Genomic DNA, 24,456 nt, shown 5'->3' on the forward strand with positions numbered 1-24,456 from the left:
CATCACTGCTAGGTATTAGCTTTGCTATCCGATATTTAGTATAGAGCAAGTGAAGGAAAAAAAGTGCCCAAATCTGCAAAGTCATCACTAAAAACACAAAAACAAGTCAACTGTAGATCAATCAGATCAACGACCTCCCCACCAGACATATATAAGATGTCTCCTACTTCACTGAATAGTCCATTCTCAGTGTTTGTGCACAGGAAAATTCAAGTTTCTTAGTTGTGATGTATCGAAATCCTGCTGCTCTGAACTTTAAGTTAAGCACAGGAAAACATTCCCACTTCAAAAGATGAATGTGTGTCACGTCACACTCTGCATAGACAGCATTCATTCAACAATCGAGCGAAGAAACAATAAGCTAAACACATATTGGGAGTGGGAGGGTACTTTATTTAAATATGTAATCTAAATATATCACCTGACTGAGGTCAGTTCAGTGGACTTCATCAAAGACAGATGTAGCGTGGTGTGGTGAACCCTGCAAAGTAAATGCATATAGTACTGTTAGTTAAACACGCAAACAGACATATGGTGATGTGGGCATTCTAAAGTGAGTTTAAATGTTTGAATATGTGTTTTACGTGTGTTTACTCGTATGCATTTGCATATCTAACCTGATAGTGTGTATGTTGCTGCTGAGATCCAGACAGCGGCACAACAAACTAACAGCTTCCTCAGATCTGATCCAACGTTCCTCAATACTGGCAAGAAAGAAGCAAGTGTGATACAGCTTAGTATTTTAACAATTACACCAGTTCGTTCAACTATTTAGTCAGAAACACATTATGCTGAGAAAAAGCAAAGCTAAAAAGATTAGAGAGGGTATACAGTCACAACTTGCTCTCAGGTTATTAATAAATCGCTAGTGTTGAAGTGGAAGAATCAAGCTACATAAAAAATATTCCCATATACTGTACTCCTTCTTACCTGACGTTGAATCCTCTCTGACTGCTGTTTAACAGTTTAACAAAGTCTTCAATCCAAAGCGACTGCAGCAAATTGTTCTTCAACCTGTGGACAAACCTCAGAGTAGTAAAATAAACTGGACAACCTGAGACACACAAATCAGATGTCCTACTGATCATTTCTATTAATATAAGAAAATGTCAATAATAATAAAAAAAAATGCAACACGTTCTCAGTCATCAACAACACTTAACAAGTCCAGTAATTCTTTTTCAAGACAAAGAATTTTTCATTTAAACAATTACATTTTTATGTAAATGTCTTTTCAAAAATTCCTTAAAAGCTGAAGTTGTAGAGCAGCTTTTCATATGATGAGAGCTGCAGTGTAGAATGGTCTGAAGATGGAGGTGTACTTACTCTAGTTTGGTTGGACTGGGACTGATAGACACAATCTCTGCTAATCTGACCAGATGGTCACGTCCCAAACCACTATCTGTGACACTGGCAGTGAGGCAGAAAAGATCGGAGGGGAGAGAACAAAGAATCAAAACACACATGAAGACTTTTCAAAAGGTGTATACTGCCTAACGGAAGAACGTAATGTGCACTGAAGCCATTAATCGACCTTTTCAGATACCAAATAAAGAAAGAAACCTGATACTTCAGATGTACAGTATCTGAAATATAATATCACATGCTGTGCAACAAATGAGGTTAAAGGGATGGTTTGGATTTTATAAAGTGAGGTTGTATGAGGTCTCATCCACAGTTACCTAAAGAAAACGGCTGTTTGCACGTCCCGAGTTTAGAGAAACAGACTAGTTTCCGACTCGGCATACTAGCGTGGAAGTAAAGCAATGTAAAAGCAGGTAAAATTACTGTTTTTTTCAAAGGACTCCCCAAACAGGGAGTGTGCCCACCGCTATCCACCATAGGTAATACACTGACTATGGATAAGTATCTCATACAACCCCACTTCATCGATCAAATGGAAAGCCTCTGCACAGTGACTTGCTTGTTACTTGTACTGTTCTAATTATGGATTCTTATCCTACCTCAGCGTTTTTACACAACCTTCATGTTGTGTAAACCAGATGAGACACCTCTCCTCTGCTCCCAAACTACGGGCAGAAATTTGAGTTCATGGACAAAGAGACAGACAGGGAAGAATACGTTGTTACATCTTACAGTTGTTTGTGCTTTCCACAATTCATTTAATTGCATTCTTTTTAATTTTAGTCCTTTGTTCACTCATTTCTACAATGCACAGTCCTACCTGACTTCTACACCAGAGACGTTGTCACAGGTACACAGTGTGCTGGACACATCCAACAGCCCCTGCTGCGTCAGGCCATTGTTGCTCAAACTGTGCATGAGGACACATTAAAGTGTTATTCTAGATTTATCCCATTTACTATTATGTGTGATGTTACTATTACTACAATGAACTCTGTGATCAAAGCAACAATAGCTATACGACAGTAACAATGAAAATGAATATACAAGATTCAATTTGGAACAGTAAACATTATTGTATACATCAAAAATATAATATAAATACTAAAAACAATCACAATTATTGGAGAAATAGAAGGATAAAAACATAAAAATATTAGTTAATAATCTGCATATTCTATTTAGCTATCTGGCTAAACAGACATATGTCGATCAGGCTCTAATCTATTAAATGAATTCTTTACTTAGTATTATTTTGTAGCATTCTACACCACAGGTCTAGTTGCATGTCTAAATGAATGTAACAGGGATTACTGAATTTCCCGTCTTTTTCTATTTCTAACAATCTCTTCAGTAAAAAAGTAGGTCACCATGTTTGATTTGTTGAATACAAATGAATATAGAACTGAAAATGGTCAAAATCAATATTTTACATAACGTATCTTACTTTACATAGCCGGTGATTTTAAGCTTTTGTAGACAATCCACAAAATGCTTCACTCCTTCATCTTCCAGTTGGTTACTTGATAAACTGCAGTCAAAAGAAAGGATAACTCAGCATCCACACCAATAGAGTGTAAGTAAGCACTGGTGCCGGTATTTATGGAAAGTAGATGTCTGTTAGCTAATGTATGAGTAAGACCGGGTTTGTGTATGGCACGTACTCCAGGTCAGACAGTTGAGGACCCTGCTGTAGGATCTCGAGCAGTCTCTCCAAGTTGTCCCCTTTCAGGCTACAGTGAGTTAACCTGTGTGCACAGAGAGTCAGTGAGAAGTCCTTCAAACTAACATTTCATAACAAGATAATCAATCAGTTGTTCTTCTGGCAATTTCTTCTTTTTTGGTGAGTCTCAGTGGTTGACATTATGTGTTGCTTTAAAAAGTTGTTTCAGTTTAGAAGTTTAGACAACAAAATGTAAAGCTGGCAGTGTATTTTCCTCTCAAACACAAAATATGAGGGAATAAAATAAAAATAAAAAGAATGAAAATTTACAGTTTGAGAAATTGTAGATTTGCTGCAAAGAGGAAGCTAGATTTGATATCCTGTATGTACAATGAATGCTTGGACAAGTGATTAACTGAGCAATCTGAAAAGCAAACAGTTTGTATATCAGCACACAAGTCAATTGCTTATCACAGACCTGCAGCTGACTTGTTCTGCTTTCACACTGTCAAACTGGATGAAGGATTCAGTCAGAGGCCTGAAGAAGAGGTTGAAGCAGTATTTCACAAAAACATTATCAGTGACAGATAAAAAAAAGTATACATTTCTTGCAGGGACAATTTCATATAATTACTCATATTAATTGTAGCCATAACAGAACAGACTGCCTGGATACCAAAAAAAAAAGAAGCTCAAAACAAATCGTACCTGAGCTCCACTGAGGTGACTCGCTGGCTGACCGTCAAACATCCGACCAACATCAGTGCTCCAGCTGTGGATGTGATGCTGTGGCTGACACTAAAGAAAAACAGGATAGAGTTGATTCAAATGAAATGTGAAGGTGGTAATTAATAATAGTACAAGAGATAAATGCTGGGTTCAATCTTTAAAGGTCATATTTTAAATTAACTAGAGTAATAACAAGTGTTAATATATGTCATAGGAGTGCCATAAAAAAATAAAACATCTGTAACAGAATAAGTAAACAAAAGCAGTTTTATATAGTAGTAATATAAAGACGAATAAATAAGAAAATAAAGAAGTAAATAAAATATTTTTAAATATACAGAAATAAATGAAAGAATATGTAAAAGTGGAAAAAAAATGAAAGTGCCTGAAATTAATCTTTTATATATATATATATATATTTGTATTATATCTCCACATTTTTTATTTACTTGAGTATTTTATCTATTCCTCTTTTTATTTCCACAATCATTTTCCCATTCTTTTATAGATTTATCCATTTTTAGGGCACTCCTATAACCCTACATAATTAGAAACATGACAGCTTTAAAACTGTCAATTGTGTGGTGAAGTTACCAGTAGACTTAGCACAATTAGAATAAAGCCCTTTTCAAAAGCCTCAGCATTGACACCTAGGATACCCCTTTTGGTTCATTCTAGGCCTAAAGGTGTTTTCCTATTCAAATGAAATACCGTGGTGGTCATTAACGCTTCATGCTGTTAAAATACTACATTATGTTATGCCACTACACCATTTCACACTGGTGAAGTGACACGGTGCTCGGTTTTGTAATCGCTGCAACAGATTTCCACATATTATTTTTCTGTCTTCCAAACCATCCACACTAATTAATTCATGCATGTGTGTACGTCTCACTTGAGTCTCTGCAGTGACGTCATCTTGGGCAGGACCTTCAGCAGATTCTCGATAGCCTTGTCTGTCAGTGAGCTGTGAGACAAACTGCCACAAAATAACAGTATATCAATGTCTACCTGTTCATGATCATGAAATAACAATGTGTGGATATATATTAATCCAACTCACTCTAACTCCAAATGGGAGCGACACTGGACCAATCGTCTACATAGTGTGGTTATATTGGATGGTAGGAGGCTGCTGTTGTTTATCCTACAGCATTAAGGAAGATTCATTTGGTTTTTTTTAATAAACTAATTTTAAAGTTATCACTTGTTAAAATACATAAAGTTATCACTTTTTGTATTTTAAGAAAGTCAAATGTGTGTTTTTCCTCAAACTCTTTATCAGCTTACTGTACCTGAACATCTTTTTCTGCTGTTTGTCATCCCTAAAAAATGGGCATATAATTAGTTTATTTACTGACTCATGAAAAAGCAGACAGCGGTATCCAGATGTGTGGAGGATTTCAGATTTTTTTACCTTTTGTCAGGGCAGAACTTCAGGATCACCTGCTCTCTGTCTCCATCCCTATTAAAACAATAGGACACTATCAGATTCACAAACTGCACATTTTAACACAAGTTTATAGTAAATAACCCCGTTTTACCTTCAAGCAATTCATTTCTATGCAAATTACTATAATATACTGTCTATACTTCTATTTTATAAACAGACACAAATGAGCTGTTAAATAGCATTTGTCTAACTGGCAACTCGCCATGTTGGTGAAACAGGTGCTCACTGTGTTGCTGCTGTAATAAAACCATTAAATGTCTCAAATGTACAACAAAGAATACCTGATGTGGATTTGTGTTAAGTTGTAATGGGAGCACAAAGCACCAGCCAGCATCACTACCCCTTCCATGCCAATCCCATTGTTGCTGGCACTGTAAAGCACATAACAAAAACAATGAGCCAGGGGGAAGGACATATTTTCACTCCAAATAAGCCATTCATACCGAATAATGCCCTGAGGTAAACGCAGCAGATGCCAGTGCTGACATATTTAGTTTGCTGACAAAATAACAGTCCAGCCTTTGCCAAATAACCAACCAACAGTCTCATCTTTCATTTAAAACCCAATAAAATAAAAAAATGTAATCTCAATACAAGCCACTCATTCTTATCAAATGCATATCTTGCAACCTTATATTGGATGATTGCTATAAAGATCCCCAGAAAACTTCTAATGTTTTTTTGTATGCATCTTTTGTTATCACTTTTAGTGAAAGTCTTACTTTATTTCCTGGATGCTACTAAGACAGGGCAGGACGTCCAACATTTTCCTCAGACCTTTGTTGCCTAAACGGTTACTGGACAGACTGAGACGAGAATGTGGGATTAAAATAATGTCAGAGACAAAAAAGGGTACAACATGGGTAGCTGCCAAAAAGAACGTTATAGTTTGAATGTTTTGAAGTGAGGTTGTAAGAAGTACTTTTCCAGAGTAAGTGTATTACCAACAGTTGATAAATGTTGGCACACCGCCAGTGTTAAGAAATAGACGGGAGGACCAGCATGGAAGCAAAGCAATGTACTGCTGTGGATGGGAGCAGCAGCAAAACGTACCTTAGTCACCTAAAAGAAAGGCCAACCTAACCCCCGTCCACAGCAAAGCATTGCTTTGCTCTTGTGCTGGTACTCCTGTCTGTTTCTCCAAACTGTGGGCCTGCCGACTGCCATCTTCTGAAGGTTACACACTGACTATGAATGAGTACCTCAAACAACCTCACTTCACAAAATCGTAACTCTCCTTTTAGGTAACCTAAAGGTAAAATACAAACAGTGCAAAAGATCATAAAAATATCAATGCATAATGATTCATGGCCACACCTGAATTTACCATGGAGACACATGATGATTGCTAGAAAGGCACAGTGACTAGGTTAAACATTCCACTGTCATTAATAACTATAAACTAGAGATGCATAATTTTTTTTGTTTCAACAGTGTGCATACAGATTATCACTATATCACTACAATACCATATCACTATTACCACTATATCTACTACTACTACTAAATGTATGCTGAATGTCAGCAGTGATCCTGCTTTAGCATCCAAGGAACAATGACAAGTAAGTGGATTCTTTTTTGTGTATCTTACTCCAGCAAAGTGAGATCAGAGGAGGTTCCCAAACTCCTCCACACTCTCTCCAGATGAGTCGGCAGCAGATCACAGCAGCTGAGGCTGAAAGAGGAAACAGTGTCCGGATTAACATCATCCTCGTTTACGGACGTTTACATGTCTGAAGGGGATCTCTAAGATGAACTATCACTGCCATCTCTCTTAACTATAGCTGCATTACGAACAAACCTGAACACGGCTAACCTGAACCCGTCAGATGGTTTGTTACACAGAACTGGCTGAGGAGCCGTCATTGGAAACTGGAACTGAAAACAGCTTATCCGTCGTGAAAAGCCTTCGGTGTTGTTCTTTGCTCGTCATTTACTATGGAAATATTTCCCCTTCTGATATAACTGATGCTATTGCAGCCTCTACGCTAACCTCTTCAGGAGCTGCTACTGTCGTCCCGTCGCCTGTCTGTGTCGTCTCATAAACACACCTAAGCCAAGCCCGTAGCTGCCTGTAGCTCCTCGCAGTTTGCTGATTACATGAAGCCTGACGAGATGGGTTTTTGTGTGATATGTGATTCCTAGATTCTCGCGACATTGCAACAAAATTCAGCAAGGTAAGAACATCGCTCCTTTCTGAACAAATAAAAACAATTTTTCTTCTACATTAACTCTAAGCCAAAAAATGCAACAAAGGTCTGAAGGCAGAGAACCAGAGAATTGCAGGTGTATGGCGCTCTAAGTATTTAACACATACCAGAGCAGTTTAGATACTTCATGTGTTTTTTCTCTCCCTCCAGAAAACACGATGGACACCTGAACAGGACTCTGTAGTCTGAAACATTACAAAAAATACAGTATTCAATTAATATAAAATTGAGGCTAACCACTACAATGTTAAATGTTGCTGAATGTTTTACACAGTGATGCAGAAAATTGACATGATGGTCCTGTCTAACTGTGAGTAACCATAATCATGCATTTGTTAGTACAGTATGTTTAAAGGTGTGTGTATTTGTATTGTCCCTACCTGATATGAAGCTCCACCACAGCAGGACAATCAGACAGCAGAGCGGTCAGAATCACCAAACCCTCCACTGTTAAGCAGCTGTCATTCGCACTGACAGGAAAAGACATCTGAACGTCAACAAACCGCTGCTGTTCAATTTTTATGGATGCTGAGCACTGTTTTTTTCATACTTAACCACAACATATTAAGTAGTTTATTAAGTAGTAGTAGTAGCAGTAGTGTATTCATGCTACGCTTTGGATAGCTAGGTGAAATAATATAACAATATGGAATTTTGTATAGAAAAAGTAGTAAATATCAGACATATGCAGATTATATGTAGCTTTTATGTCACTGTTGTGCTTTGTCACAGGTAGTTTAGTATGAGTCTAGTCTTACATGATCTTTTTGGTGACGTTGAACTTCGGCAAAGACTGAGTCAGCATCCTCAGAGTGTCAACATCCATGTGGCCTCCAGAAATACTAGGAAATAAACACACACGCAGTGCCAAATGAGTGCGGACTGTCTGATGATAACATCCAAAATGTCAGTTGTGGTGAACCCTGCTCTGATGGAAAAATAGGAAGTGATGGCTCAAATAAAAAATAATAAAAACTTCTATACCAACATTGAATGCCTGATTGTAATTACTGATGTGTTTAGTTGAACCAGGAACAAGGGTAAAACAATACGTCAATAACTGGCCGTTGTTATTGTACTCAGTACTGCATTATTCTGTTTTGGTATGTTGCATCATTGGTAAGGAGCATCCTGAATTTTAAGTGGTGTATTTAGGGTTACTCACTCCAGGACAGACAAGGCGGAGCAATGTGCCAATGACTTTGCAAGTTTTTGCATAACAGGTTTGCTCCATTTCTGGTTCAACAAGCTGGAGAACAAATTGTAGCACAAGATTAAAACATGTCAACAACAAACGGACAAACAAATTCAGCACATGAATTAAACTGACTGATCTGTCATTGATTCAGAGGTTGTTTCTGGCCAAGACTGTAAAAATCAATGCTAATAATAAGTCAAGGTTCAAGCACCTTGTTCAAAGGAGGAGCAAAGTTCTTCAAGGAAACTGCCTATGCTAGTAAAGATCTGGAAAGTGTTTTTATGACAAGGGTGTTATTGTCTATTGTCTTACCAGATTGTTGGTTCAGACTTAGTTTTATGGCTGCAGAGGGGAAAGCATACATAAGGCAGAATTTCACTATCTGCAGTATTCATTTGATGACACACTGTATGGTTTGTATTTACTCATTATGTTTAGCTAACATTAACCTCACCTGTTCAAGTCAGAGTTCTGAGAGAAAGTGACTGTCAATTCCTTCATCCCACTGCAAAAACAAAACACACACAAACAGCTGTATAACAATGAATGCTTGCTTACTTTTTGATGTTCTTTCACTTAGTCGCTTCGAGGTCTATAGAGTAAGTTTGTAAGACTCAAGGTTGCATGTGACTGAGAAAATGTGAAATTGTGAACTGTATGTGCGTGTGTGTGTGTGTGTGTGTGTGTGTGTGTGTGTGTGTGTGTGTGTGTGTGTGCATGGGTGTGTTCATACTCTGCATGAACCTGCTGGATGCTCAAGAACGAAGACATTTTCCAGATGAGATAGTTCACTGCTTCCAGAGAGGTGTTGTTTCGACCCAACCTGCAAGGTGCGCAGACACACAGGGAATCGGCTACAAATCTGTACAAATCTTGAGATATTGGGGTTATTGAAAAAAAGCACCTCATTGGCAGTAAGGACTTACTTCACCAAAACCAGTCTTGGTTGTTTGGTAAAAATATCAGCTACGTGTTTGATCCCTCCGTCTTTCAGATTGTTGTCACTCAGGCTGCAATGCAAAGAGAATGGTGTTAAAGATTAGAGCTGCACCCAAACTATTTCCCCATTACATTAAGTATAAGGAGGTACAACCCAATCTAGTCAGACACACAATAATCTGTTCACATATTGCCTCAATAGAACTGTCAGAAGACATGTTATTTGATGTAGCGGGTAAATTATGTTGAAGCAAATATACTTGATTTCAGTGACGTCTGGACAGCTCGGTAGAGCAGAGGCCAAACTAGCCGCTCCTGTGGCAGTCAGACTGGCACCACAAAACCTTAAGAGGATAAAGACCAAAACATTTAAAAAATCAGCCACGCACTGTTGTGAAGGTGTTAAGTGCTGATTTTTACTACATCCCTTATAGTATTTCAAAGGCAATTACATTCATGTGTGTATAGTCTGGAGAAGGTAAACAACCTACACCACTCTTGATAAGCTTTGTACGAATTAAAGAGAGATTCAAAAGATTGTGGAAAAGAGAACAGAGTAGGAAGAAGACGTGCAAAAAAATAAACTTACTCTAGTTTCCGCAGGGTTGTGAATTTTGGCAAAATGTAGGACAACTTCTCAGCGAACTTGTCGCCATACTTGCGGCCACGAAAACTGAAGGCACACAAACAGTGAAATTAAAGATTTAGCAACCAAAGCTTCATGTTGTATTGGAACTGAGATGCAAAGACTCCATCACCAAATGGGATTCAGATCAACATTATATAATACTATGAACAACAAAATGAACTACAACTCTGCACAGCACAAACATAAATGGGAAAAATACGTTGGATGGATATCAGTGCAAGAATGGGAAAATCTGTGACAAAAGTCTCAAAAATGTCTGGTTAATACCAAACATAGACTCATGTAATATCAGATTATGGGGATCTTATTTACACGTTTTGGAAGTGCACACACTTGAATTTATTTTTGAACTATATTTATAAAGAGAAGGTAATGTCAAAAACACTACAGAACATAATTACACAGGAACCCCAAATATCTATATTGGAAGATTTACAAATGCTCAAAGAGTTTATACTATTAATGTTGACAGCAACAACACATTTATATTAATTAACTGGCAAACTAAGCTCTCATCTTCAATAAAACAATGTGTAGAGAACTACTGTCATGTTGCACGCCAGAATAAATAATGTACAATATCAAATGGCAACCCATGAAATTTGATGAAGAAGATATGGGGCAAACTTGATTACGACACACAAAAAATAGAGCTGTAGTTATCTCTGTTGAAAAATAAATTTCTGTATATGTACTAGAAGCTATGACGGAATGTTGGTATTTAAGGTTTAAGTTGAGAGGTTGCGGAATATGTCTGTGTGCTGTGGTGAAGGGATGGGGCACAGGAATGAGCAAATGTTTTAATAATGAATGTATTGACACACAAAAAAAAACAACTCAATGGAAAGAGACTTAGCCAACCCTGGGAACACAGCAGGAAATAAAGAGCTTCAGTTAGATTCACAGTATGTGGGACAGGTGGCCAATCAGCTGAGGAATGCTGACGGCAAAGCCACACTCACCACTGCTGTTCAACTGCTCTCTAAACGTCCGGAAGCCAAACATAGGTTTTCAGATTCTTAAAAGCTCAACACCCTTCGCCTCAGTGCTCAGAGCCATTTACATAATGTTACAAGGGCAGTTACAAACTGCTCAAGTGCACTATGCCTTTGGACATAAAAATAGTTCCTAGCCTTGCATGCCCGAATGCTAGGTGATAACATTTTGACTGTTAACACTTTACATAACTAGTGACGTCTATTAATGTGAAAATCCCCCAAGGGTCCATATAATATGAATTTAGAGCAAATTTAGCCTCTGAAGCTATTTTAAATTAAAATTAAAATATGTCAGATTTTTCGTGTGGGTGTGTAGGTGTGTGCTGATTCCATGTATGTTTTGCTTGTGTGAGTATTTGTGTGGACTTACCTGAGGTAGTAAATGTACTGACACCTGGGCAGGACATCTAAACACTCAGTCTCCATTGAGCATGCTCCAAAGTCCAATCCAATGCCATGATCACCTACTGAGTTAACTACAAAAGCCAGAGCATCAATATCATTAGGTAGTAGCCGGATGTTGCGCAGCTCCAAGGTGGGTCTCGTACCCACAACCTGCTTAGCTAGTTGGTGGTCCTGGCTCTCCTGAACACAGTGACAAAGCTCCAATATCTGGGAAGATATGTGAGAAGGAAGGATCAGTAAGGAAAGAGCAGGGTTAAAAGTTAAATTATACATTTGTCAGAATTCACCTTTGGTCCAGTCAGGGTGTTGTTGTGACAAAAGTTTTTTAGCAGTTTCAGAACAAGGGTTTGTCTTTTTTGGACCCAACTTTGACCTGCTGTTCCACCAGGGGTCCTGGCTAATTGAACTAAGGCTGGAGTGCAGTATGGGGAGGCCAGACCACATACAAACAAATGCAGGGAGTCAGTAAAGACTGTCCTCTGGTCTGACTTGGTCGTCCAGCGAGTTCTCAGACTGAATCTGAGAGAGCAGTGGGGGAAAAGATAGAGCAAAGTCAGCATGTGCAGCTACAGAGGACAAGTTATGACAGTTGCTCCTAATGTGGATTTTGTGTTCTCTGGTATCACAAGGAGCTCACGAAGAAATAACTGGTTATAAGCAACTTAAAATGTGTGTTTACAGGGATATAAATAGGGTTTTAGTAACAATCATTGGTAAAAACAACACACTTTTGCAGTTAAAAAAAAACGATTCATGTTGTGTGTTTAAAAGTTCTGATTAAATGAAGTATAGACTTCAAGCTAGTCGGTTAGTCCTGCCGATTTGTCTTTCAATTGACTGGTGAAGTGGAAACAGCACACTCTCGCAATCTGACAATAATATGCAGAAAGAAACACACCATTCATTTAATTTATAATGTGGCCGTTAACAGAAAGGCTTTTATTAGGTGTTTGCCTCCTGGTGTTTGACGTCTGCTGTCAGTGACCCCAACCTCTGCTGGCCCCCCGAGCCTCCTCGACTGTCACTGAACCATGCAACAGTGAATTCCTGGACTCCTTATAGGGAGAAAGGTCATATTGTGCTCAATTTACACTGTCCATCTTGTTCCCTGGCTGGGTTATTCCTGATATGTTACTGGCAAAGTGTTACATTATATGCTAAATTTCTATACTACTCTGCACCTTGTGTCGTTATCCAGATAATTGATTAAGGTGAGTTTTAGGTATGTGTGTGTGTGTGTGTGTGTGTGTGTGTGTGTGTGTGTGTGTGTGTGTGTGTGTGTGTTGATTTATCAAGCTTAGGTTACATGGTTCTAGTTCGGTGACAGTGGACACACTGCATAAACAAGTTGGAATTTTCCTGGTGGACAAGTGTAAATAGATCAAGTTTCATTCAAAGGAAGAAATGCAAAGCTTAACAAAGTAAAGAAAATGGGGCCATACAGTACATGCTACGGATCCATTTTTCAGTGAATCGTTTATTTGGTAATTTGGTGATTCTGTCAACAGGTACAAACTAAATAAAACAACAGTTGTAGTTAATTGTAATTATTATTGATTCCATGTACAGGACCAAGCACCGTTCCATTTGGCTTCACTGAACTCAGTTACCTACCTCTTCTTGAGCTGCGTGTCACTAACATCAGAACTTGTCATGATTCTGAGTGCAGCCAAAAACTCCTGTAAAGTCAGATGAGTGAAGCTGTAGGAGTTGACAAGCATCCCATCCTCACGTCTGAGCTCCACCTGATGACATGCACAAACATAGTATTTATTATGTCACTACCGAAGACCAAAGGTTTTCAGCTACACCAAAGTTATTTCAACTCATCCTCTGGAAACAATGAATATCAGGGTACCCATTCTGCAAGCAAGGCAAAAAAATAATACCAGTTTAGAAATGTAGCTGTAGCTGTGGTTATTAATGTAGCATTGTGACGACAGAACTCAAACCTATAACACGTTTTACATTTTTAGCCACAACTTTGAATGCGCTGCTCCTGTTGCATCACTTGTATATGCCCACAGAGGCTCTAACTATGGTTGTTCGTGCTACACAGAGGAGCAGATATTCCAACCATGGGGACTTTAGCCAGGAGAGGGTTGTTATAATACAATATTTGGCTCGCTTTTTCTACACACACATAGCGAGCGAAGCGGCGCTCAGTCCTCCTCTGTAATCGTCTCAGTTCAAAATGTTTTTTTATGACAGTGATAGATGTAATAATTTCCCAAAAAATGTTTGTCTGTTTTCCAAAAAATATTTTTATAACAAAATATTCTGCTTCAGTCTATATTTGTTGACGTTAAGGCTTTCAAAAACTACATTTTCATTGCTGTCCATGCCCCCTCACCCCCTGCTATCGAACCGGGTAATGGCAATGTCACAGGCTGATTGATGATGGGACAATCTGAATATGACTACCCCCAGCTATGTAGAGAACATTCACGCATACTGTATAGCCAAGTCTGACCTGTGAGAAGAGCCCTGTCCTGATTGAAAACTCCAAAACATCCTGAGAAATGTCTTCTTCCATGAAGAGGATCTTGCTGTCCTCTAAGCTGTTCCAGGCCAGCTGACTCAGCTCGCACAACTTAGATCGATGCTGACTCAGAATACTGCACAAAGAGGGAGAAAACAAATGATAACATGAAAACGAATAACAAATATATGCTGCATTAGTACTGATCAAAGATCACATAAAAGTGAAAACTGGGGAAAATGAATGAAGGTTACAATATTGTAACCCTAGTTCTATCAGCACAGGGAGTTCCCTCTACTGAACAGTATGGGTAATAATCTCCTCCAATCACAAGCACGCCTTCACCCACTGACAGCAGCTGAAGCACCATGTCAACACATCTGTTAAAGGTATCCCTGTACCAAGGCAAAGCTGAGAATGGCAAAACCGTTTGCTGATTAACATACCGAACATCTTGCGGGCAATGCACTGGTTTAGAAATAAGTAGATCCAAAATGGGTCTGAAATCTCGTAACTTCTTGGGAACGAGGAAGCACGCGGAGCAAAACCCTTTCTGTGTGTTGTGAATGGAGATGACAGATACAGCCTGTTTCTGTGACTGATTGTGGATCTCTGCTAAGAGATAACACATCTCCTTCTGAAAGGATAGATTCACCTCCTTGAAGCCCATAAATGGAGGAGGGAGACTGCAGAGCTGGATAAATTATCCAGTCTTAGTTTCCTGTCCATCCATTCTGATAAAACCATAGACTCTATATAAGAAGTGGACTCAGTCATTGTGACGTCACCCATTCGTTTGTGAACTGCAGTTTTGAAGCCTTGAAGTTCTGCCTTTTTTCCGTCGCCATCCTGGAATACGGCCATCGCCATCTTGGCTTTTTGCAACCAGTGAACGGAAGTGACCATATTTGGACTGCGGAGGAGTGCAGAGAGATGCTGTATACGGCTCTGGTAGCGGTAGCGACCTGTCAATCACATGGTAGCTATTGTCAAATTTACTCTAAATGGCAAATGGCAACAAATTTCAGTGGATTAATACATGACTGGAGGAGAGTATCACCCATAGAGTCTAGTAGAGGGCGGAGCCTGTGTGAGTAAGAACTAAGTCTACCATTAAAATATGAAATACCTTGCGCTAAATGGTTTATGAAGAAGCTCTGACTTAACATTCATGAATTCATTGAAATTATATGTTTTGTATGGTGTGTCAGTGCAGTAAAATTGTGCTAATATGTCAGTTGTCTACTCAGCCTTCACCTCTGTGGAAGTCTCATGGTATTCAAATCGTCACTGTTTCCTCTTGTATCAAGGCCATGGCTCAGAAAGGCACCGATAACATTTAGGTAAACCTGGGTGCGGGTGGAGGGTATCTGGGCTTGTGTGAGAGGTAGCTGGGCTCTGTTTGTTCCATCCATCATTACGTCTTCACTTCCTCCGCCTTGATCTTCCCTTTGCACAGAACTTCCTCCTCTACTGCCCTCTTCTCCTCTTCCTCCACGTGGAACCTGTACTCCTTTTTCTTCCTTTTCTCCAGCTTTTCTCCTTGTCTCACTTCCTCTTTCTTTAGGTATCTGCGTTCTTCCTGAGTGTCTACTTTGCAGCAGCAAATGCTCCAGACAGATGCAGCAGATGTTGCAGAGAGCAGGGAGGGATGACATGGCGAGTAGGTGTCGACTGGAAAGAAGGAGTTCTGCTGCCTGCACCCCAAGAGCTCTGTTTGCTGAGTGACCTTTGCAGTTGAGAAATATATTAGTTTAAGCCCATGGAAATGAAAGGTAGACCCACACATGTGTTGTTATTTTGCTTTATCAGACCTCTTCTATAACTGTGTGGGCGTGTTCAGACAGGTCTTGATTGGCATATCTCAGACACTCCTGTTTGTTTTATTGCCCATTATGATTCTTGTTTTGATAATTACATGAAGTTTAGGGATTTTATGTAATACCTAGCATGCTGTAGCTCAGCTTGACTTCAAGCTGGGCAGAGGTCAACTGCAATAACTTAAAACACATGTGTGTGTGTGTGTGTGTGTGTGTGTGTGTGTGTGTGTGTGTGTGTGTGTGTGCAAGGACAATTTCAAAATGCAAAGGAAATTGCATTATATGAGTTCAACCTAAATCAATTGTTTCCGAACTAGCTTTGATATGTTGAAATGTTTTGAAGGGACTTAGAAGTATTATACAAAAGCAATTTTCTTCGGTAGAAAATAATTACTGAACACGAACCAAGTGACCCAAACAACAACAATACTGTAAAACTCAGCATATAGTATACAGTTACATCATTAAGCTACAGTTTGCCAAACTAGGGGCGGCACGGTGATGCATGTATTGATAAATCAAGTTTTAGGTTTATGTATTGTAGGTTTCCTGCGAGACCTGTGGCTTCCTCCCACAGTCCAGATAAAATGCAGGTTAGTTTAATAGTCCGTAGGTGTGAATGTAAGTGTGAGTGGTTGCCTGTCTCTTTAGTCCCTTTTACACATGCACTGCAACCCTGAACTTATGTAGTTATTACCCAGAGAAGCTGTATGTGACAATGCAAATGTCCAAATCATTTAGACCGGACATTATTCCGACTTTACTCTGGCAGCTCCCTAGAACAAAGTCTGCGTAATGTCCAACTGAGGCCATGTGTGAATAAAGCTGCCATGTTGATGACGTTTCCATATCACTGGCACGAAACCAGAAGAATACGACGTCCGGAGTTCATATGAGAAAATAGGAGAAAGTATGAAAAAATATGTCAGCCAATATGTCAGCCCTTTATCAGATTGACTACTGACCTGTCCAGAGTGTGCCCCGCCTCTCGCCCAATGTCAGAGGCTCCCAAACTTTTAGGACCATGTACCTCTATGTATCAAACCAAACTTCCTAATTACCACTTCTCATCGCAGATATCAACAATGTAACAATGAAAGAGCCACTTCCCCTTGTGTTGGTGCGTTTGGTCGAATACAAATTGAAATGCAAAAAAACGTTGCCTATTTACAGCCTCTACTGTTCCTCTGGCCTTGTGACAGTAAATCCCAGATTGATGTAGCTAGCCTGGTAACATCTTTTCATTTTGATGCTTTAATCAATGACTGTTCAAGTCATTGCAACAGCTAGCGCTACTAGTTCCTGATATGTCGGACGTTACGTGCAACCAAATTTATTTTCTAAAATACTGAAATGATTAACAAATAATTTCTATATCATTGTAATTTGATGTAAATATGCAATGAATAACTGTTGTCTGTATTAAAATGATATTCAATTAAATATATTTTTAGGTTTTAATTTAAGGACTTGGACCAGTTTCAATGTAATTGCTAGGTCTTTTAGCAAGACTCTTGCATACCACCAAACAGGAGCTTGCGTATCACAAGTGGTATGTGCACCAGTTTGGGAATAGATAATGGATGGATGGACCTCAAACTATGAACCCAACCTGCACTCAAAGAAACTGCAGTATATATTAAATTGGTCTATCTCTATAAATTAAGCATATAGATAGATAAATGTAGATTCATCTCAATGCAGAACAGCAAATATATGTTTTTACCTTTTTTACCAAAAAAGTTATCCACATACTCCTTGATCTCATGGCAGTCCCAACCCAGCAGCTGCCCGACTTTATCTGATATGCCTTCCAAATCAAGGACATCGCGTACACGACAGGTGACCATCACAGTGCATCCTGGGAGAAGCTGACGATTTAACAGCCCTGATATGAGGTCTGCTACAGGCAAAGGCTTTTCTGGGTCCAATAGCTCTATCTTCACGTCTTGTTTGGAGAATTTGCTGTGAAACTCGTCATAGCCATCCAGCACCCAACAGCTTTGCTCTGGATTGGAAAGGAGGTAATCCACAATGGCTTCCTGCTCAGAACACAGAAATATAGATAAGGAATATCCGAACAACAGTGGAAAAGTATTAGTTCACCTTGCAACATTTGAGGCTATTATTTGTTTGTTACACTGTGTGTGGTCTACTTGCCTTTTCAAGACAAAATCCTAGGAACACATGGCTTAAAATACAGTCTTTAAATGGTGCACATGTTGAGTATATATAATCAACCCTCTACTCTCTAAAGTCTCTTTACAGAAGTCCTCTGACTGTACTACTAATGGAAACCAATAATATTTAAGGCACCATCACCAATTATACATAGGTATAGATTGATACCTATGTCCTTGTCTGTAGCACTCTACTACATGACTCCTGTAATTCAGTCTGAATAACTTTTTTCTTGCTCTCATCTCCTTTTTTCTCTGCTTACAAAACTATACAGTTCTTTCCTTTATAAGATGTTTATTTACCTCCGCCAAGGAAGTTATGTTTTCGATTCTATTTGTATGTTTGTTTGACAGCAGGATTACAGAAAAAACTACAGGTCAGATTTTCATTAAAAATGTGGTGGATGGGTATAGCACAGGCCAAGGAAGAACCCACTGAACTTTGGAGCAGATCAGAATCATGGTGCGGATTCACGCCTTATTTTACACTTATAGAAACGGAGGTCTGTGCTCTTCTAGATTCATTTTAAATTCAAGTGGACATTTTTAGAAATGTATATTTTAGTATCAGGACCGGTTCTTGGCACCACTCAGGTTCATGAATACAGCCCCTTATGACCTTACTTTCAAATTTAACATCAGAAAAGTCCTGACAAATGAAAGCACTGTTCTAGTATTGCTACCTGCATACCTTGTTGTGGTCACCCTCTTGCATGTGGACGTAATGTTGGAATAGCAGCTCAGACAGGGAGAGAGGTTGGGACAGTACGTTGAGCTGACGAAACTCCAGCAGCACAAAGAGGTAAGATGAAGGGATAGGGCCCTTTAAGAGCGAAGGGGATAGAAACAGAAACAGTAAGATAACGAACTAAAGACAAAATAAGAGAATGAACCAAGCAGAGGAGGAACAGTTAAAGGGGGACTCCACCAATTGTACACATCAAAGTCTGTTTACAGGTTTTGTGGAGTACTACTGCATATGTGAAAAGAAGTATTTTGTGGCCTCAGAGGGGGCTGTGCGAAATTGGCTGACACTGGCGACTACGAGTTTGTAAAATGAAAAGAACTGGGAGTTTGGAGTAAAAAAAAGAAGTGAGTTTACCTGACTTCTTTAGCTCGCTCCTCATCTCAGCTTGAGGTTAGAGTATCTTTGATATAGAGTGCTGGTCTAAAATGAATACAGCTATAGCTTTAGCCTGAAGCAAGCTTACATTTAAATGTATACATTCAGCTAAGTCTGATCAAAACTTAACTCCACTCCAAAGGGAACCTTTAAATGTATTTTTACTGTGATAAAAAGGTTTGGAAAGGATTTAAACACCCTTTAGATGCCCGTGACATAACTTGAGGCAATTTATCAGACTTCACACAGCTCTCTCTGGAGCTACAAACCGTTTTTCACACTCAGTCAGAAATAGTTTCCAGGTGACATTTAGCCCAATGTTTCACCTGACTCAAGAGTTGGATTGCACAAATAAAAATCTAATAATTTTTTATATTACCCAAATATCTCTCTTCGTAGTAATAATAATAATGTGATAAATCCTGTTCCAATTCAATCCAGTAAATTGGCACATAATATCACAGATTATGACGAAAATATGTACAAAAAAAAATATTGAATGCTGATGACAAAAATGTAAACTTACTAGCCCATGTGCCCACTGTTGTCCTAAACAAGACATCAGCAGAGTTTTTCCTGATCCAGCCGGGCCAACGAGAACTGTCACCTTCCCTGCACATCCCTGGAGGAAGGTCTCCAAAGTCACTCTGGAATCCATAGACCCATAATCTCCATCAGGCTCTGAGTTTAGTGAAAAAAAACCGTTGTGTATATATGACCAAATTGTACTGTAAGAGACGTATTTCTATCTAGGTTGAGTGTCCCCACCTCCGTTATCACCCATTTTATTTTTTCATGTACCACATTGAAGTATATTTTGAAATACTTCAAATAAATTCAGCAGATTTTTGATGTACAAAAAGAGGAAGAGGAAGTCAATCCTACCTGGTGTTCTGCCCCCTTTGTCTGCTGATCCAGGGGTTTGATCGGGTCTGTCCCTAGCTCTGTTTGCCGTTCTTAGCGTGACCCACACATTCTCCAGCTGGACCTCACTCACCAGGCGCTCACTGAGTCGCTCCCACCTCCTCTGCAGTAAATGCGTCACTGCAGCAATGTACTGCGTCCAGTAATCTGTGTGTACAATACATTATAAAACACATTATTTGTAGAGGAAGGAATAAGAATTATTGGGCCTCATTCACCGATTTTCTAATTTTCTTTTTCTTGTTTTTGAGAGAGGTTCTAAGAAAGGTCTACGTCAGATTCACGATGTTTTCTTAAACCACAGAACTGTTTCACCTGTGTTCTGATAATGATGAATCCTATTGATCTCGCAAAGTGACATAACCAATAATTTTGCACAACAATTCAGCACTCAAATGCATAAGTGTGCTCTTGAGTGTGCGTAGATTCTGTTTGTACCTAAGAACAAATCCTGAATAAGAAAACTTTGGTGAATGTAGGAATCTTCGTGATAACAGCGTAAAGCCAGGCTCAGACTACAGGAGTTTGGAATTCCCAACCGATTTTGAAAATGGGTTGCATCACGCACAGAATCTTCACAGATTTTCTTCTCTCAAATCCTTAAATACATACACTTCAGGATTTGAAAGTAGTTGGGCACCACACATTACAGGATATTATTAAGACGATTGTGCCGGAGAGAGCAACGCACCACACATGACCTCACTGGGAAACGAATGGAAACAAAATGGACAGGGAGCGAGAACTTGCTGTAATAGGCAGTCGTATTTTTGCCACATATAGACAAGCCTTTCCTCCATCTTAGCTGTCCAACGCACCTACACTGTAGATTTCGCGGTCGCCATTTTTATTAAGGACCTTTCCTTCACGTTTGTCTCCGTGCAGCAGACTTGTCTCTCTTGTTACGTAATCATAACCCTTATCATCCAGATTCTCTGAAATATGAAACATGATGGAAATTATCGAATTGTGGGGCTGCAAACAATTCGGGAGGTTCAAGACTTCATCTGTAAACCCCTCCCGCTATCAGATAATCTGGGCGGAACATCGGTACCAACCAAGGTCCCGGACTGGATTTATCCTTCGATTGTTGGGAAGGGTGAATTGGGGTTATATCGGCCCAAAACTCCTGTGGTCTGAGCCTGGCTTAAGTGGGTTTTAAGAAGATATTTCTTCTCGGAATGAGGCTCAATCTTCCTGAGGAAGTGCAAAGTTGAGACACACAATATATTGTGTCTCAATATTTTTTTTATATTTCTATTTGCAGTTTCAACAGATAACTTCCTGTTATGTAACAAAGTTACTTTACTACACCTAACAATCAACATTTAGAAAGGTCGCAATACAAGAAAACAGATTATTTGGTTTGAAAAGGTCTGCGTGTGTCTGGCAAATAAAATGACTTCAAAACAGAAATCCACCAAAAAAAGAAAAATCAACAGCTTGGCATTTGCAATTCATGCAGAGGGAGTTGGCTGTTGGTCATCTGAGTAAACTGGTTTTGCTTGAGCTCTGAACATGAGAACTGGTTCAGCCTGGTAATATGATACTCAATAAAAGCAGCATAGTAAAGATGCCTGGTTTAGTCTCTCAATTAACCCAACATTACTGTGGAATGCAAACATCTTGTACCTTTTAAGTTTGGACTTTACTAGGTGTTTTATGGTTACGTCTTGATGTTGGTAGCAAGCAACACTTACTTCAGAAATAACTTTGTCAAAGAAGAGCAAGTGCTTCATGCCCAGACTTTACTGCTGTGTACTCCAGCCATAAACACTTGACAGACTTAAACTAACGTATTTCAATGTATCAGAGATAACTTTTTTAAGAAAGAGATTCTTCACTCAATCAAAACTCTAAGAAGAGAAAATGTGGACTTAACCTTTGTGGTCCAAATGAACAGTGATACGTTTCATACTGAAAAGTCACCTTTTTAGAAACAACATGGCTAAGTTCAAAATTACATTTAAAAACAAAACTCCTCATCTCTTTGCTGATTTTGACATCAGATGATATGCAACCACTACGCTTCACAAATTTCACTGGATTTAAATGAATGCCTGCAGTGAATACAAAAAGCATCCAGGTCCTAACATCTGTCATTAAGGATGTATAAATAAAAAAAGAAAGCAGTCATATCTATATATATCTATATATATATATATATATATATATAGATATATATATAAAACGCAACACTATAAGCTCTTTGTCCATGATACTTTAACTTACTTAGCAATTTGGCGTTCTCTCTTCCAAATAATCCAGCCATGTAACTATCCATTTATGAAGTGAATTTGCACACTTTCATTTCATGAATATGCACAAACATTAATAGTTTGTAAGATGGGCATTTAACAATGTAACGGGAAACAAAACAGAAGTAACAGAAGCTCCATTTAAAGAGGGAGACAGTTGGAAAACGGCAGATTAATTGACAGGTTTTTCCATCTCCAAATCATATCATAATCATATCGGCCTTTAGAAATCCACTATCGGTCGATTTCTAGTTTCTTCTATGTAACTCATGACATTTGTGAATTAGTGTCTCTTTCTCTGGCCCTGTCAACCCACACGGTGCCATGTTAGTTTGTAGCTGCAATGTAACAACGTTGAAGCATTGTGTGTATGCATGTTCTACCGATCCGTGGGCGTTTGATGAGCTGCTCTGAAGGCGGCGATGACGACTTCTCATCCGTTACACTGGGACTGGAATGTTCCCAAACACCTACAGTGCAGAAAAAACATACAAACCATACAGTACATAAAAAAATACCAGCATTACTATAAAATATCCAAAATGACTAAAGCTATCAAGTGCGCTGCAAGAATCTTGCATGTGTTGTCATTATTCTCAGGCTCTCACTTTTAGTTTCTAAATCATCTAGTGATGAATTAAATAAAAAAGGAAAGGCCGGGGATTCCCAAAATGAAACAAATGTCATACGATTTTCTGAAAATACTGTATGCTGATTGTTGCTGCTTCTCCCCACTGTTGCCTTTTACTTTCACTTTTCCTTTTTGGTTTGCCATTATCTGCTGCGGGGCGCTTCACTATAGACATAATAATAATAATAATAAAGACAATGATACAACAGTAGAAGAAACACCTTTCACAACAAACTACTGGATCACCTGCCTTACACCGTATCAAAGTTGTGTCACGTTCCTGGTCAGCCACTTTTCATTTTGGGAGCTGCATTGGCTGTGTTCAATAGGCAAATACACAGCAGCAGCACAAAGTCAACAATAACTGCGTTGGGAATGAAGTGTTAGGCCGAAAAGAAGATTGCATTTAATTTACGCTGTTGAATGTTGCTATTGGATTGATTGGTCTCTTATTTTGTTTATTGTGGAACAAAGAGTCTTTGTAAATGCAGCACTCTTGAAATACTGTGTGGCACTGTGTGGTTGCTCTCCTGGCCACACCCCAGTCTGTGCTGCAATAGATGGGGTTTTCCATTAAACACTTTCATTTCAGTACATAGAGAGAAATGCAGCCACAATTCATGCCCTGTGTCATTTTTGCAAAATTACCCCTTTACAATACCTTATATTTCATTTGACATCATTCCTGCCTTGTGTCTAAGCATTACCTTTCATGACTTAGGCCATTTGACTACTGGACTGTAGGTGACTCAGGATGCTCTCACAGAGCGAACTGTAAACACTCAATAGAAAAGCTCAGAGCGTCATATCTCTACTCACTGTTTTCACATCCAGCCACTGACATGAGCCTGGACTCCAGGTGCATGGGGATGTTCTCACACAGGATACACATGCTCTGAAGGAAGACACGGCAATCAGCAGCGTTGGCCACCCTGAAGTACTCCAACACGGCTTGGATGTGTTCCGTTACTGCTGCTGCTGCAGAGGGGCTACTGGAGGCCAAGTTGATGTTCCAACCGGCACCACTGGGCATCATCTGGCACAATTGCATGATGACTGCGGGTGACTGACCGCTAAGGATACAGAGCAGTTCTGAGGATTCCTGAGCCAAGACGGAGTTCACATTTTCGCCGCCGGGATCAACCCCCTCATCCATGGTCAGACTCCATCAGCTGATAAACAAATGAGCAAACATGAACACAAGCACATGTATTCAATTTCCCACACAGGCCCACACATCAAAGACAGCTTTGACTGAGGAAACATATGCAACAAAACAAGATAACACCTATGTAAACTAGTGGGGAGCCACCTACATTACTTATTGCAGGGGTCACTAATAGGCGGACAGCGGAGAATTATTACGTGAGTCAGAGACGTTATTTCACATGACGTTCTTCAAAGAGAGAAAAGAGGTCAGAGAGACCAG

General features: G+C 39.3%; 1 protein-coding gene across 1 annotated transcript in view; it reads right to left on the minus strand.

The window, feature by feature from the left end:
• nlrc5 (NLR family, CARD domain containing 5) overlaps positions 1 to 24,456 on the minus strand; it is a 34,229-nt gene that overhangs the window by 8,440 nt on the left and 1,333 nt on the right. The window contains exons 2-39 of the mRNA XM_068731951.1: positions 23,847 to 24,199; positions 22,780 to 22,866; positions 20,100 to 20,285; positions 19,741 to 19,895; positions 18,783 to 18,914; positions 17,638 to 17,953; positions 15,349 to 15,820; positions 14,083 to 14,227; positions 13,224 to 13,354; positions 11,897 to 12,128; positions 11,575 to 11,816; positions 10,147 to 10,230; positions 9,818 to 9,901; positions 9,545 to 9,628; positions 9,352 to 9,441; positions 9,073 to 9,123; positions 8,931 to 8,960; positions 8,586 to 8,669; positions 8,179 to 8,262; positions 7,801 to 7,890; positions 7,528 to 7,605; positions 6,802 to 6,885; positions 5,933 to 6,016; positions 5,492 to 5,581; positions 5,175 to 5,222; positions 5,053 to 5,082; positions 4,821 to 4,904; positions 4,653 to 4,736; positions 3,737 to 3,826; positions 3,507 to 3,566; positions 3,030 to 3,113; positions 2,813 to 2,896; positions 2,186 to 2,275; positions 1,965 to 2,030; positions 1,327 to 1,410; positions 931 to 1,014; positions 618 to 704; positions 422 to 481 (exon numbers count right to left, since the gene is read on the minus strand). Of these exons, the coding sequence (XP_068588052.1) occupies positions 422 to 481; positions 618 to 704; positions 931 to 1,014; positions 1,327 to 1,410; positions 1,965 to 2,030; positions 2,186 to 2,275; positions 2,813 to 2,896; positions 3,030 to 3,113; positions 3,507 to 3,566; positions 3,737 to 3,826; positions 4,653 to 4,736; positions 4,821 to 4,904; positions 5,053 to 5,082; positions 5,175 to 5,222; positions 5,492 to 5,581; positions 5,933 to 6,016; positions 6,802 to 6,885; positions 7,528 to 7,605; positions 7,801 to 7,890; positions 8,179 to 8,262; positions 8,586 to 8,669; positions 8,931 to 8,960; positions 9,073 to 9,123; positions 9,352 to 9,441; positions 9,545 to 9,628; positions 9,818 to 9,901; positions 10,147 to 10,230; positions 11,575 to 11,816; positions 11,897 to 12,128; positions 13,224 to 13,354; positions 14,083 to 14,227; positions 15,349 to 15,820; positions 17,638 to 17,953; positions 18,783 to 18,914; positions 19,741 to 19,895; positions 20,100 to 20,285; positions 22,780 to 22,866; positions 23,847 to 24,183 (4,487 nt within the window). The 5' untranslated portion in view covers positions 24,184 to 24,199. The remainder of the gene's footprint in view (positions 1 to 421; positions 482 to 617; positions 705 to 930; positions 1,015 to 1,326; positions 1,411 to 1,964; positions 2,031 to 2,185; positions 2,276 to 2,812; positions 2,897 to 3,029; positions 3,114 to 3,506; positions 3,567 to 3,736; positions 3,827 to 4,652; positions 4,737 to 4,820; positions 4,905 to 5,052; positions 5,083 to 5,174; positions 5,223 to 5,491; positions 5,582 to 5,932; positions 6,017 to 6,801; positions 6,886 to 7,527; positions 7,606 to 7,800; positions 7,891 to 8,178; positions 8,263 to 8,585; positions 8,670 to 8,930; positions 8,961 to 9,072; positions 9,124 to 9,351; positions 9,442 to 9,544; positions 9,629 to 9,817; positions 9,902 to 10,146; positions 10,231 to 11,574; positions 11,817 to 11,896; positions 12,129 to 13,223; positions 13,355 to 14,082; positions 14,228 to 15,348; positions 15,821 to 17,637; positions 17,954 to 18,782; positions 18,915 to 19,740; positions 19,896 to 20,099; positions 20,286 to 22,779; positions 22,867 to 23,846; positions 24,200 to 24,456) is intronic.

Source organism: Cebidichthys violaceus, unplaced genomic scaffold, assembly GCF_023349555.1.
Source record: "Cebidichthys violaceus isolate CVI_PGR_0920_01 unplaced genomic scaffold, fCebVio1.0.p SCAF_55, whole genome shotgun sequence".
Taxonomy (NCBI): domain Eukaryota; kingdom Metazoa; phylum Chordata; class Actinopteri; order Perciformes; family Stichaeidae; genus Cebidichthys; species Cebidichthys violaceus.